The sequence below is a fragment of the Lacerta agilis genome, chromosome Z (assembly GCF_009819535.1).
Source record: "Lacerta agilis isolate rLacAgi1 chromosome Z, rLacAgi1.pri, whole genome shotgun sequence".
Classification (NCBI taxonomy): Eukaryota; Metazoa; Chordata; class Lepidosauria; order Squamata; family Lacertidae; genus Lacerta; species Lacerta agilis.
Window position 1 is genome coordinate 1,630,659 of NC_046331.1, and position 12,944 is coordinate 1,643,602.

The window sequence follows — 12,944 nt, forward strand, 5'->3', positions numbered from 1 at the left end:
AGAAAGTCAGAAAAAGCAGCTCCTTCCTTCCTGAAAATAGGTTTTGGCTCCCTCTGCTGGTTAACCTCTGCTGATACTGCTGGTACTGTGTACTGCACAGGGTTAAGGAAGCACATTGTGACTGATAAGCACACCAACCTCTGAGTGCTGAGAGGTCTCAAGGGTTCCCAGTGCATACCTCCAGCTTTGGTTTCCTTGGAATAAAGTAAGGTTACCAGACGTCCCCGTTTCTCAGAGACAGTCCCCGGATTTACAAATCAGTCCCCTGACATATGGAATAACTGATTGGTTCAAAATTGGGAAAGGAGTACGACAAGGCTGTATATTGCTTATTTAACTTATATGCAGAATTCATCATGCAAAAGGCTGGACTGGATGAATCCCAAACCGGAATTAAGATTTATTAATATTTAATGTTTTATTATGTTTTTATAGATGTTGGGAGATGTCTCCAAAAAAATTTGCACATCACTTGGGAAGACAGGCGAACTAATGCCAGTGTACTAGAAGAAGCAAAGATCACCAGTGTCGAAGCAATGATTCTTCAACATCAACTTAGTTGGGCTGGTGTCACGCCTCCTCGTCGTTTCGAGAAGCGCTTGGCTTAGCTTTGGGACAACAGCGCGCGGACCAGGAGAAAGAAATGGCTCCCGGTAAAGCTCATATTGGTAAGCCAGTTCCAGCCTTCCAGGCCACAGCAGTGGTGGATGGAGCCATTAGGGAAATAAAGTTGTCGGACTGCAAAGGCAAATATGTGGTTCTTTTCTTCTACCCCCTGGATTTCACCTTCGTCTGTCCCACAGAGATCATAGCTTTCAGTGATCGAGTTGAAGAGTTCCGCAAGATCAACTGTGAGGTTATTGCTGCCTCTGTTGACTCTCAGTTCACCCATTTGGCCTGGATCAATACAGCAAGAAAGGAAGGGGGCTTGGGATCTGCAAATATTCCACTTGTGGCAGACATCAACCACAATATTTGCAAGGACTATGGAGTGCTCAAGGAGGAGGATGGCACTGCATACAGAGGCCTGTTCATAATTGATGACAAAGGCATCCACAGTGAATGGCCTACCTGAGGGGCGTTCTGTGGATGAGACACTTCGCCTGGTACACGGCTTTCCAGTTCACAGACCAGCATGGTGAAGTGTGCCCAGCTGGCTGGCAACCTGGCGGTGACACCATCAAGCCCACAGTGAAGGACAGTAAGGCCTTCTTCGCCAAGCAGCAGTAGAGGTGTCTTGCTGAACAAATCTGGTCTAACGTGAAGGGATTATTATTCATACTGAATCTTTCCCGTTGAGATCTCTAGAAGAAACTCTTTGGGGAGAGCTGGGCTACAAAAGCCTCTCCCATGAGTAGTAGTTCATAGAAGTAGCTTGAATGTAATTTTTTGAGTAGGACATCTTTATTTTCATGCTTCAATAAAAGTGGAGGTTAAAATAGAATACCGGTAAAAAAAACTTAGTTGGACTGGTCATGTTGTACAGATGCCTGGTGACCGTCTTCCAAAGCAACTACTCTATTCCAAACTTAAAAATGGAAAGCGTGATGCTGGTGGTCAACAAAAGAGGATTAAAGAATCTCTCAAGGCAAATCTTTAAAAATGTAGTATAAACACTGACAACTGGGAAACACTCAGGACACAAGGGAGAAATGTGCTAAGAGAAAGACATGCTTGGCAAACCCTCACCATGATCAACTCCTGCTCCAGAATCTATGTCCCCACTGTGGAAGGAAGTGTGGATCCAGAATTGGCCTCCACAGTCACTTACGGACTCACTGTTAAGACCATGATCATGGAAGACAATCTTACTCAACTACGAGTGATCGCCAAAGAAGACGAGCTTTAAGCCTTGAATTCCAGCCCAAAAAATGAAAGGGGGAGGGAATCTAGTCAGTATTCCCCCCCCCCCAGCAGTTGACCAGAAAATGAAACCCAAGTTTGCCTTATCTCCCTTCCCAGCCCTCTCAGGCTGCAGAACCCCTTTTTAGATGGCTTTAAAAGAAGAAGAATAGACAAATTCGTGGAACAGAAAGCTATTGATGGCTCCTAGTGTGAGCCAGTGTGTGGCTTAGTGGTGTGTCATGCACGTTAGTTTACCGGCTGCAGTGTGTATGTGTGTGCCCATACATTTCATTATTACAATTTATGTATGTGTCCGTATCTCTTATAGGAGGTTAGCTTAACCTCGAGTTTGCTAGTAACCTAACCTGCCTTGCAGGGTTGTTGTAAGGAATGAGCAGTGGGAGAACCATGTGTATGTCAACTTGAGCTTTTGGAGAAAAAAGGTGGGGTATAAATGCAACAAATAAATATAAATACTAGCCACAGTGGCTATGCTCTGCCTCTGCAATCAGAAGCAGAAATGCTTCTGAATACCAATGGCTGGAAGCCACAGGAAGAAAGGGTTGTTGTTGCACAGGGTCTGCCTGGGGGTTTTCCATTGGAGCATCTGGTTGGCCTCTGTGAGGACAGGATGTTGGATCAGGTGGACTATTGGCCTGATCCAGCAGTGCTCTTTTTTTTTGCTGTTTTCTGTCTCCTGCAAAGCTTTAAGGATAGTCTCTAAACCATCAAGCAAGCAGTGCAGCGTAAGAGGTCCATTATGCCCTGTTCCATTATAAACCACAAGGTTTTTTTATAAGAGAGAGAGAGAGAGAGAGAGAGAGAGTGGGCGGGAGGACGGAGCTACACTGCAAGAGTTTGAGGCCATTGACATGATGGCTGGCCTGGAACACACTGCACAGATTTCTGGGCATCCACTGGCAGCTTACTCAGAAAGGCAAGAACATAACGTCTCCGGCCAGTTCGACAAAGATTCAAAGTGGGCGAGGTTAATAAACTGTCATGAAGACAGAGGAACCAAGATTGGAAGCCAGCAGAGAGATGGAAAGAAAACTCATTAGGCAACAGTCAAAAATGTTTTTTGCCATTATCTTAAGTGTGGTGGCAGCCGCACTTTAGAATTCCCTGCCTATTGCCACCAGGTAAGGCAACTCTGCTGTACCCTTTTTGGCACCTGCTAAAAGCATCCTTTTAGGCAGGTCTGTCCAGTCATGTAAAATCTTTATGGGTGTTTGAATCCTGTTTTAGTTCATTGTTGATTTTAATTCTCTTTTTTAATGTTTGAAACAATTGTTTTTAACTGTTAATTTTACTAAAAAATATTTTTTTTAAAAAAAAAATCCTTCCAGTAGCACCTTAGAGACCAACTAAGTTTGTTCTTGGTATGAGCTTTTGTGTGTATCTGAAGAAGTGTGCATGCACACGAAAGCTCATACCAAGAACAAACTTAGTTGGTCTCTAAGGTGCTACTGGAAGGGGGAAATTTTTTTTTAAAAAAAATTATTATTATTTATTTTGTTTTGACTATGGCAGACCAACACGGCTACCTACCTGTAACTGATAATTTTACTGTTTCCATGAGGACATGTTTACCCCAGTGTGACTCCCCTTTATCACATATATAGCACAACAAGATAATGACCTATCCTGCCCCCCCCCCCACAACATACAAATCAATATGGCTAAACTGACCCAAAAAAGCCCTGCCCTTTGCACATACAAACAAACCATACTGCATCCGACAAGCTCTGGACCCTCCAATCCATGAGTAGGCAAACTAAGGCCCAGGGGCTGGATCTGGCCCAATCGCATTCTAAATCCGACCCACAGATGGTCTGGGAATCAGTGTGTTTTTACATGAGTAGAATGTGTCCTTTTATTTAAAATGCATCTCTGGGTTATTTGTGGGGCACAGGAATTTGTTCATCCCCCCCCCTTCAAAATATAGTCCAGCCCCTCACAAGGTCTGAGGGACAGTGGACCGGCCCCCTGCTGAAAAAGTTTGCTGACCCCTGCTCCAATCAATCGCAATGGCAATAAAAATACATATTTATATATATAAAAAGGACCTGCCCATGTGATCCTGACACAAAATCCCTGCACAAACCCTATGCAATAGAACAAAATACAGTGGTACCTCGACTTATGAATTTAATCCGTTCCAAATGCACATTCGTAGGTTGAAAAATTCGTAAGTCGGAAAAAGCGATTTCCCCATAGGAATGCATTGGAAACGAAAAATTCTGAAAAATTCGTAAGTCGAGTAAACCCCATCTAAAACCGCCCACAGATGTCCTTTGGATATAAAAAAAATCATAGGCATGTGGGCACTTTTTTCAATTGTAAGTCGAAAAATTTGTATGCCGAGTAATTCGTAAGTCGAGGTACCACTGTATCATTATCTCCCCAATCTCTCCCTCCCCCTCTTTCTCCCCAATGTCTATGACAATAGTGTATCATACCAAATGTAAACAAACTGAAAAAGGCTCTATGAATTGAAAGTTTAGACGCCATATGTACTTTTTCTTGTTTACTTGTTTGTTTCTAAATTAAATTTTAATTAAAAATTCAGTAAAATGGCTACATGCAAATTCAATAAAACAGAGTAGACAGCACAAAGCAATACATAGTGTAACAACAGCAGTTCCAAAGCAGTTCAAAAAACCAGCCACAATGTGTTGATTGAAACTTGAGAAAATAGAATAGTTTTTTAACCGCCTGCCTACATTATACGATGCTGGTACCAGGCAAATGTCATTTTACATACTCTTAGAACATTGGCAGTCCACGCAGGTTCTCCACAGACAGGATAGTGAGGCTGGTGGGAGAACTTTACTTCCTTTTTCCTTTACATATGAAAAAAGGGAAACCAGGTTTCATAAATCGCAAGATCTAAAACAGAAATACAAAACAAACAAAAAACAAAAAAAAACCCAACAGCAACAGCAACAACAACCCCACTACAAACAAAAACTCCCAAACAACACCCCACCCCAGTCAGTTTGTGAGTCCGCATCCAAATCCAGGAACCAGTTAGGGGCACGCGTGGCCTCTCCTGAATCAGACGTTAAAGAGAAATCCGCTGAGGTCATTCTTTGTGTGCCCCCTCCCTTGAGAGGACTGCAGAGCGGCAACATGAGAATGGGCCCTTTCTGCAGTGGCTCCCCACTTGTGGAATGCTCTCCCCAGAGAGGCCTGCCTGGCACCTTCATTACATATCTTTAGGTGCCAGGTGAAAACATTCCAATTATCCCATGCCTTTGGCTAATTAAACAATCCATTGCCTTTTAAGCTTGTTGTTGTTTAGTCATTTAGTCGTGTCCCGACTCTTTGTGACCCCATGGACCAGAGCACGCCAGGCCCTCCTGTCTTCCCCTGCCTCCCGCAGTTTGGTCAGACTCATGTTGGTAGCTTCGAGAACACTGTCCAACCATCTCATCCTCTGTCGTCCCCTTCTCCTTGTGCCCTCCATCTTTCCCAACATCAGGGTCTTTTCCAGGGAGTCTTCTCTTCTCATGAGGTGGCCAAAGTGGGGGGTATTGTTTTTTCCTCCCCTTAAGCTTACTTAAGGGATGCGGGTGGTGCTGTGGTCTAAACCACAGAGCCTAGGGCTTGCTGATCAGAAGGTCGGCAGTTCGAATCCCTACGACAGGGTGAGCTCCCGTTGCTAGGGTCCCAGCTCCTGCCCACCTAGCAGTTCGAAAGCACATCAAAGTGCAAGTAGATAAATAGGCACCACTCTGGCAGGAAGGTCAACGGCGTTTCTGTGCTCTGTTCTGGTTCGTCAGAAGTGGCTTAGTCCTGCTGGCCACATGACCCAGAAGCTGTACGCCGGCTCCCTCGGCCAGAAACGTGAGATGAGCGCCGCAACCCCAGAGTCAGACACGACTGGACCTAATGGTCAGGGGTCCCTTTACCTTTACCTTTAAGCTTACTTACTTATTAAATTTCTACACATTCTATACAAATTTCAGCTGTTCCTTATAAGGCTAGACTTATCCTTGTAACCCTTCTTTGCACCAGCCACCCCCCAATCTGATGCCGCCAGATGTGAGTGGACACCTGCCAGCCCCGACAGCCAACACAGAGAAGGGTTCCAGGACTGTCTTTCAGGCATTGTGTTGGGAAAGCCAGTTCTGGACACACAATCTGATTTGTTGATGCCCTTCTCTGCCCCCTCCCAATGTTTCTTTTTAAAAAATTGAATTTTAAGAACAGTAGACAAGTTACAGGAACAAGGAAATGTAAGAAAAAAACAAGTTTAAAAATGGCAGGTCTCTGGCAACAGGGAAACCTACAACCTTGGTGTGATTTACTGACAATAAATAATACATGCCAAGAGGAAAAGGATGGGTGGGCTGTGATTGCAAAGAGTTCCGTGGCCTAAACCAAAACAATTACAAGCTTTTGTTTCAAAAAGAAAAAAAGAAAAGAAAACAGAGAACTGCAGCCCGCTTATCCATTGCCCAAACTTGGAAAAACCTACAAGGCCTACATATGGATCTGTTGGTCCAAAAACATTTGGAAACTGGCTATAGCCGAAAAGTCAACACGCAATATCCAGGGTGGGGCCCAGAGAAAAACTGGACACCTTTTTCACGCCTTGGTGTATGATTCCATACACGAATGGCAACCACAATTATCATCGGTTGCACAGCAGACATGGTTCTCATGTTTAAACACGAAGGCTGCATTGTTCCTATGCATCAGGAAGGACCTAAAAAGATTGAACTTGGGCTTCATTCATTCGCTTCCAAGCTGCAAGGCAAAGCAAAAACGAAAAACGAAAGAACTATCAAGTATAGAGACCTCCAACTGACTTGTCCTTGGTCTCCTTAGAGAGAAAAATGGTAGGAAATAGATGCAATAATAAAACTAAAATTGGACTGCTTTAGGGTCGTTCTTTCCCTGTTTGCCGTGTAGGTCATTTCCTCTCTCCTGTAGACCCTTTGTACTTCCACAAGCCTTTACGTTTACATCAGCTTGCTTCTGATACCTCCCTCGTGTGCTTGTGGTCGGTGCATAGGATTTCAGGAAATAGATGGCGAATGAAAGCTACCATGGTCTGACCAGCTATGTACGCAGATGACCATTCGTTTGGTTTATTGCATTTATATCCCACATTTTTCCCTAAGGAGTTCAAGGTGGCACACATGGTTCTCCCACTCCTCATTTTATCCCCGCAACAACCCTGGGAGGTAGGTTAGGCTGAGAGGCAACGGTTGGCTCAAAGTCACCCAGTGAGCTTCATGGTCAGGTGGGAATTTGAACCCTGGTCTCCAAGGTCCTAGTCTGACACTCTAACCACAAACGGGTTTGTACCTCCTTCCTCTTCAAGTGACATTTTGGGAACTGACAGGCAGGGGAAGCTGCTGCATGATATCAACAGCTATCTAGGTCAACTAAAATACAGTGGTACCTCAGTTTACAAACTTAATCTATTCTTAAACCAAAACCATTCTTAAACGGAGGCGCGCTTTCCCTAATGAGGTCTCCCACTGCTGGTGCCCTTCCACTGTTCAGATTTCGTTCTTAGACTGAGGTAAACTTCTCAAACCAGGACACTATTTCCAGTTTTGCAGAGTTTGTAAACCGAATCGTTCTTAAACTAGACTGTTTTTAAACCGAGGTACCACTGTACTAGGAAACCCAAGATGGTAAAGTTAATTAGAAGGGAAATGTTATCTCTTTCATAAAAGACTTCTGCAGCATTTTTACAAAAGGAGTGTGAAAGGAGATCGCTGCAGAGGGGAAGGTCTGTGCTGTGTTGCCAAAGAATGTTCTGGAGAACCAATTGCAGATTCAGGGGTGAGGCTTTCACAATCCGGCTGCTTGAGTTGTAGCTTCGGAGATATTTACAATGTGGCTTAGAGAACATCAGTAAATTGTGGGTGCAAAACAACAAGAGCACAGCATTACAAAAGAGCAGCAATGGGAAAGAACAATATAACTTCCGTCGCACAACAAAGATGGAAGCAGGGTGGGGCAGGGAGAGAAAAACAGATGTTTATAGTGGTGCATAAAGCCACTAAGCACTCTGTGGCGCAGCTGAAGTGAAATCTGAATCTTTCTGGAAGGCTCATTTAAGGCAAAAGAATAACAGCACTGATAAATTCAGCATCAATCCATAATATGCCTTTAATTCAGTTTTATCTCTCATGACTGCAAAGATGAATGGGGCAGGGAATGTAGGCAGAGAGGACAGCTTGTTGAGGTGCCAAATGTAACACCATCTGGTATGGACCAAGTTTTGAATCGGCCTGTTTTCTTTATCTCTGTACTGTTCCCACTGCATGGCTACTCAAGAGTTACAATTCTGAAGTGTTAGCCTCAACTTTTTGAAAAAATAAAAATAAAAGGTGGTCCGTCCATCCATCCCCAACAAATGAGTGTGACTTCCTGCTACTTTTGCCAACATAAACCATTATTGTAATGAGTGAGGCAGATGCTTTGCAAAACGTGTGTGTGAAGGGTGGAAACCAGGAAGCAAAAAGGTTTTTAGAATTTTGACTGATGGGAGCTTTCCCCCTAATTGGCAGCTCATGGCACCTCCAGGGACTGTGGCTAAACTGAGCGCTGGTCCATGGGAAAGGCCAACCGTACAGGCTAGTATTGGTGAGTCTATAGCTTTAAAGGGCAGCAATACTTATTTCCTGGGGGATTCCATTCTTCCCCTACAACATGACTCAGGGCTTATCCACATTTCTTCATCATGTCTGACTGTTTTGCTGCAGGGAAAACTGGTATTGAATGTGCAGTTGGAGCAAAGGGCAATTTGGGTTTTGTCCTGATTCACATTTCCTCTTATCTATCACTAAAGCATAGGCCGAGGTCCCTTCCCCCCCCACACACAATAAAATATTTGAGGTGGCCACACACACCCCAAGTTGATGGACAGAACCCTGAACCCCCGACAGGACGCTATTTGAAAGTCCCTGCCATTGTAGAAGTAGCAGGGACCAGACCAGAGTTCTAACGAAAAGCAAAGTGGCTAGCTAAGCCTGATCAGTTTATTATAAAGCAGGGGTCAGCAACCTTTTTTAGCTGTGGGCCGGTCCACTGCCCCTCAGACCATGTGGTGGGCAGGTCTATATTGAGGGGGGAATGAATGAATTTCTATGCCCCACAAATAACCCAGAGATGCATTTTAAATAAAAGCACACATTCTACTCATGTAAAAACATGCTGATTCCCCGACCGTCCGTGGGCCAGATTGAGAAGGCAATTGGGCCGCATCCGGCCCACGGGCCTTAGGCTGCCCACCCCTGTTATAAAGTATAGAACTGTTGGCAACAGGGTTCTTATTCACATGGCAGACGAAGGAGAGGAACCCCGAACAAAAGAGTTTCTGAACATTTATACAGTTTGGACACAGTACAAAACAATGGAGCAAATACCGTTATGTGGGTGCGGTGATGGGGATTATAGCAGGTGAATAGGGTGTTGGAAGGGAGGGGGGTTTTCTTGAGAGGGTATAACATTGTAATGTATAGATACAAAAGTTGTTTTTCCCAGGTGTTCCGTTAATGATGATGTCTTTTCCCCTTTATCTACAGGGCACCACTGAACTGTCGGGAGCCGCCTGATAAGTTTTTATGGGCAGAACATTTGTATGTACGTTTGTCCTACAGCTTTTTTTGTCTAATAAATTTTTTTTTTCTGAATCAGGCGTGTCTGTGAGTTATTGTATAAACACGTTGGGAAGACCAGAGATTTACAAAAAAGATGTCAACACATACTGTAATTTGGCATGTGCCGTTGTTGTTGTTTAGTCGTTTAGTTGTGTCCAACTCTTCGTGACCCCATGGACCAGAGCATGCCAGGCACTCCTGTCTTCCACTGCCTCCTGCAGTTTGCTCAGATTCATGTTGGTAGCTTCGAGAACACTGTCAAAGGTGGGATGAAAGTATACATTTCAGAGATACAGTATCCAATGATCAAGACAAGATGCATAGGCTACAGTTTATAACTCAAGTGCAACAAGTGATTTTATGTGGTTTCCCTGAGGTTCGGAGCTTTATTTTTTAAATCGATACATAAGTTTCCCCCTTCAGACAAGAGTTTGACAAAATCACAGCTTTTACCCTACAGGTAGGTAGCTGTGTTGGTCTTCCATAGTCAAAACAAAACAAAATAAAATTCCTTCCAGTAGCACCTTAGAGACCAACTAAGTTTGTTCTTGGTATGAGCTTTCGTGTGCATGCACACTTCTTCAGATACACATGAAAGCTCATACCAAGAACAAACTTAGTTGGTCTCTAAGGTGCTACTGGAAGGAATTTTTTATTTTATTTTGTTTTGAGCTTTTACCCTGTTGTTCTTCCGGGGAAGTGTTATCAGTTGTTAATGAAGCCTTCAGCGGTCGCATCAAGATTTCTATGGCCAGTTTAATGAGGTGTGCAGACAGCTCCATTTGAGTGAGGTGGCTCTGCATAAGGAGGGTGGGGGCTATAGATTGACATGCGCGGTAATGTTTACTTATTTAAAAGCAATGGTGTGGTTTTTTTCCTTTCTAAATAAACGTCTTCCCCCTTTTGCGGCTTGATTTTCTCATAACACCTTGGAAAGGAGCAAGGCAAGAGGACCCACAAGCAGAAGTGTGGACAAGCCCAAAGATGTGGGGAAAGTTAAGCTGTACGTTAACGGGTCATGGGATCTCATACATTGATGATGTGCTGGGAAGCAATATAATGTTATGGGATCACAGTGAGGAGAAGCAGATAGGTCACTTGATCCACGAAGGGTGTAAGTCATCTTGAAGCTGCTACGCTCCTCTGGTACTCATTTTGTAAAAGCACTGCTAATTCTTTCGTGCGACTTTAGGGAGACGTTTTCTGAAAAGTCATAGCTTCTCTATAAATTACCAAAAGAGAACAAACATTGTGAATGTGGTCCAGAGCAAACAGAGGCATTTTTTAAAGACTGAAGCAGGGTTTAGTACATGGGTAGGCATACTAAGGCCTGGGCGCCGGATCCGGCCCAATTGCCTTTTCAATCCAGCCCATGGAAGGCCAGCAAATCAGCATGTTTTTACATGAATAGAATGTGTGCTTTTATTTAAAATGCATCTCTGGGTTATTTGTGGGGCATAGGAATTTGTTCATTTTTTTTTTTCAAAATGTAGTCCGGCCCCCCGCAAAGTCTGAGGAACAGTGGACTGGCCCCCTACTGAAAAAGTTTGCTGACCCCAGGTTTAGCATCTGCCCCTGCTTTGGCACACCCACACCTGAAACTTCTCTTTTATATTCACCAGCCTGCTCTTTTATATGCATGAGTGCCATGCTGCTTCATGAGCAGACATGCTTCAAAGCAATTAATAGATAGAGCATATATACGTGGGACGCAGGTGGTGCCATGGTCTAAACCACAGAGCCTAGGGCTTGCTGATCAGAAGGTCAGCGGTTCAAATCCCCACGACAGGGTGAACTCCCGTTGCTCGGTCCCTGCTCCTGCCCACCTAGCAGTTCTAAAGCACTTCAAAGTGCAAGCAGATAAATAGGTACCGCTCCAGCGGGAAGGTAAACGGTGTTTCCGTACGCTTCTCTGGTTCGCCAGAAGCGGCTTGGTCATGCTGGCCACATGACCCGGAAGCTGTATGCCTGCTCCCTCAGCCAGTAACGCGAGAAGAGTGCCGCAACCCCAGAGTTGTCTGCGACTAGACCTAATGGTCAGGGGTCCCTTTACCTTTACATATGTACACTTGGAACATTGGGAAATTACAGTAGGAGGTTGAAAGGTAATAGAACAAACTGCCCACTCCCCTTTGAAATAGGCGATTAAGAGGAAAATGCAGGACGCACAAGTCAGCAACCCCTGCATAGCACAATGGACTTCAGCCTTGGTAAATGGTGGAGGCAGCTTCATGGAAGATGCTGGAGACCCACCTAGCCCTTGCAGCAAGGGGTAACACAATGGCAGCCTTTGGGGATTTCTTTCTTTCTTTCTTTCTTTTTTACTTCTGAGAAAGGGCAAATAAAAGTGACATGATCGAAGTTTATAAAATTATGCAACTCATAGAGGAAGCAAAGATGGGGAAGTTTATCTATCTCTCTCATAATGCTAGAACTCGTGGGCATCCCATGAAGCTGAATGTTCTTTTGTATGTCTGGAACATTCTCGCAACATTCAGCTTCATGGGATGCCCACGAGTTCTAGCATTATGAGAGAGATAGATAAACTTCCCCATCTTTGCTTCCTCTATGAGTTGCATAATTTTATAAACTTCGATCATGTCACTTTTATTTGCCCAAGCAATGCATGGTTAAACTCTGGAACTCACTCCCACAGGAGTCAGTGTTGGCCACCAACCTTGATAGATGTAAAATAGGAGTGGACAGTTTCATGGAGGAGAGGGTTTTTGGGTGGCTACTAGCCATGATGGCTCTGCTCTGCCTTCACGGTTGGAGGCAGCAATGCTTCTGAATTGCTGGAAGCCACAGAAGGGGAGAAGGCTCTTGGGCTCAGGTCCTGCTGGTTTCCTGCTTGCTGGTTGACCCCTGGGAGAATAGGATGCTGGACTAGACGGGCCATTGACCTGATCCAGCAGGCTCTTACTGCGTTATTATGTTCTTATAACACACAAATCTCCTCCTTTGGTGCCCCCTCTGCTCCCTTGGTGGACCACTTAATGGTTTTTCAGTTGGAGCTATTGTAATGTGCTGTGCGGTGTGCATTGCTAGATTCTGTATGAACTTTAATTGCACTTTAATTGCTTCTTTTATTTCATGCACTGTATTTTATTGTCTTACAGTTTGCATTCCACAGAATTTAAACAGTAATACAATAAAATACAATAAAAGAAATAAATACACAATTAAAAGTCAATAGAAAAAGTGAATGTGGACAATGCCATGTACCTCCTGAATGAAGCTTGTAGAGCAGTGGCAGTCCACAGAACACAGTTTGTGAACTTGTGCTCTGTCCAGCTTCTGAATGAATAAACAAATTTTTCAGTCTCTTGGTTTGTATATAACTTCTGATCAGACTAGGAACAGTGCCTTGGATAGTTCTTGGGGCACCCACTACGCTGATCAGAAAGATGCAGTAAGTTGCCATTTTAAATTTCCCACATTGCCCTCCAGAATATGTGACAAAGGAAG

General features: G+C 44.1%; 1 protein-coding gene across 1 annotated transcript; it reads left to right on the forward strand.

The window, feature by feature from the left end:
• The first annotated feature begins 601 nt into the window (after nucleotides 1-601).
• Nucleotides 602-1,269, forward strand: LOC117040279 (peroxiredoxin-2-like). Its single transcript, XM_033137956.1, is given in 3 exon segments — nucleotides 602-1,053; nucleotides 1,055-1,112; nucleotides 1,114-1,269. Coding segments are annotated over 3 exon segments (585 nt in total). The 5' UTR covers nucleotides 602-643; the 3' UTR covers nucleotides 1,231-1,269.
• Nucleotides 1,270-12,944: the final 11,675 nt, after the last annotated feature.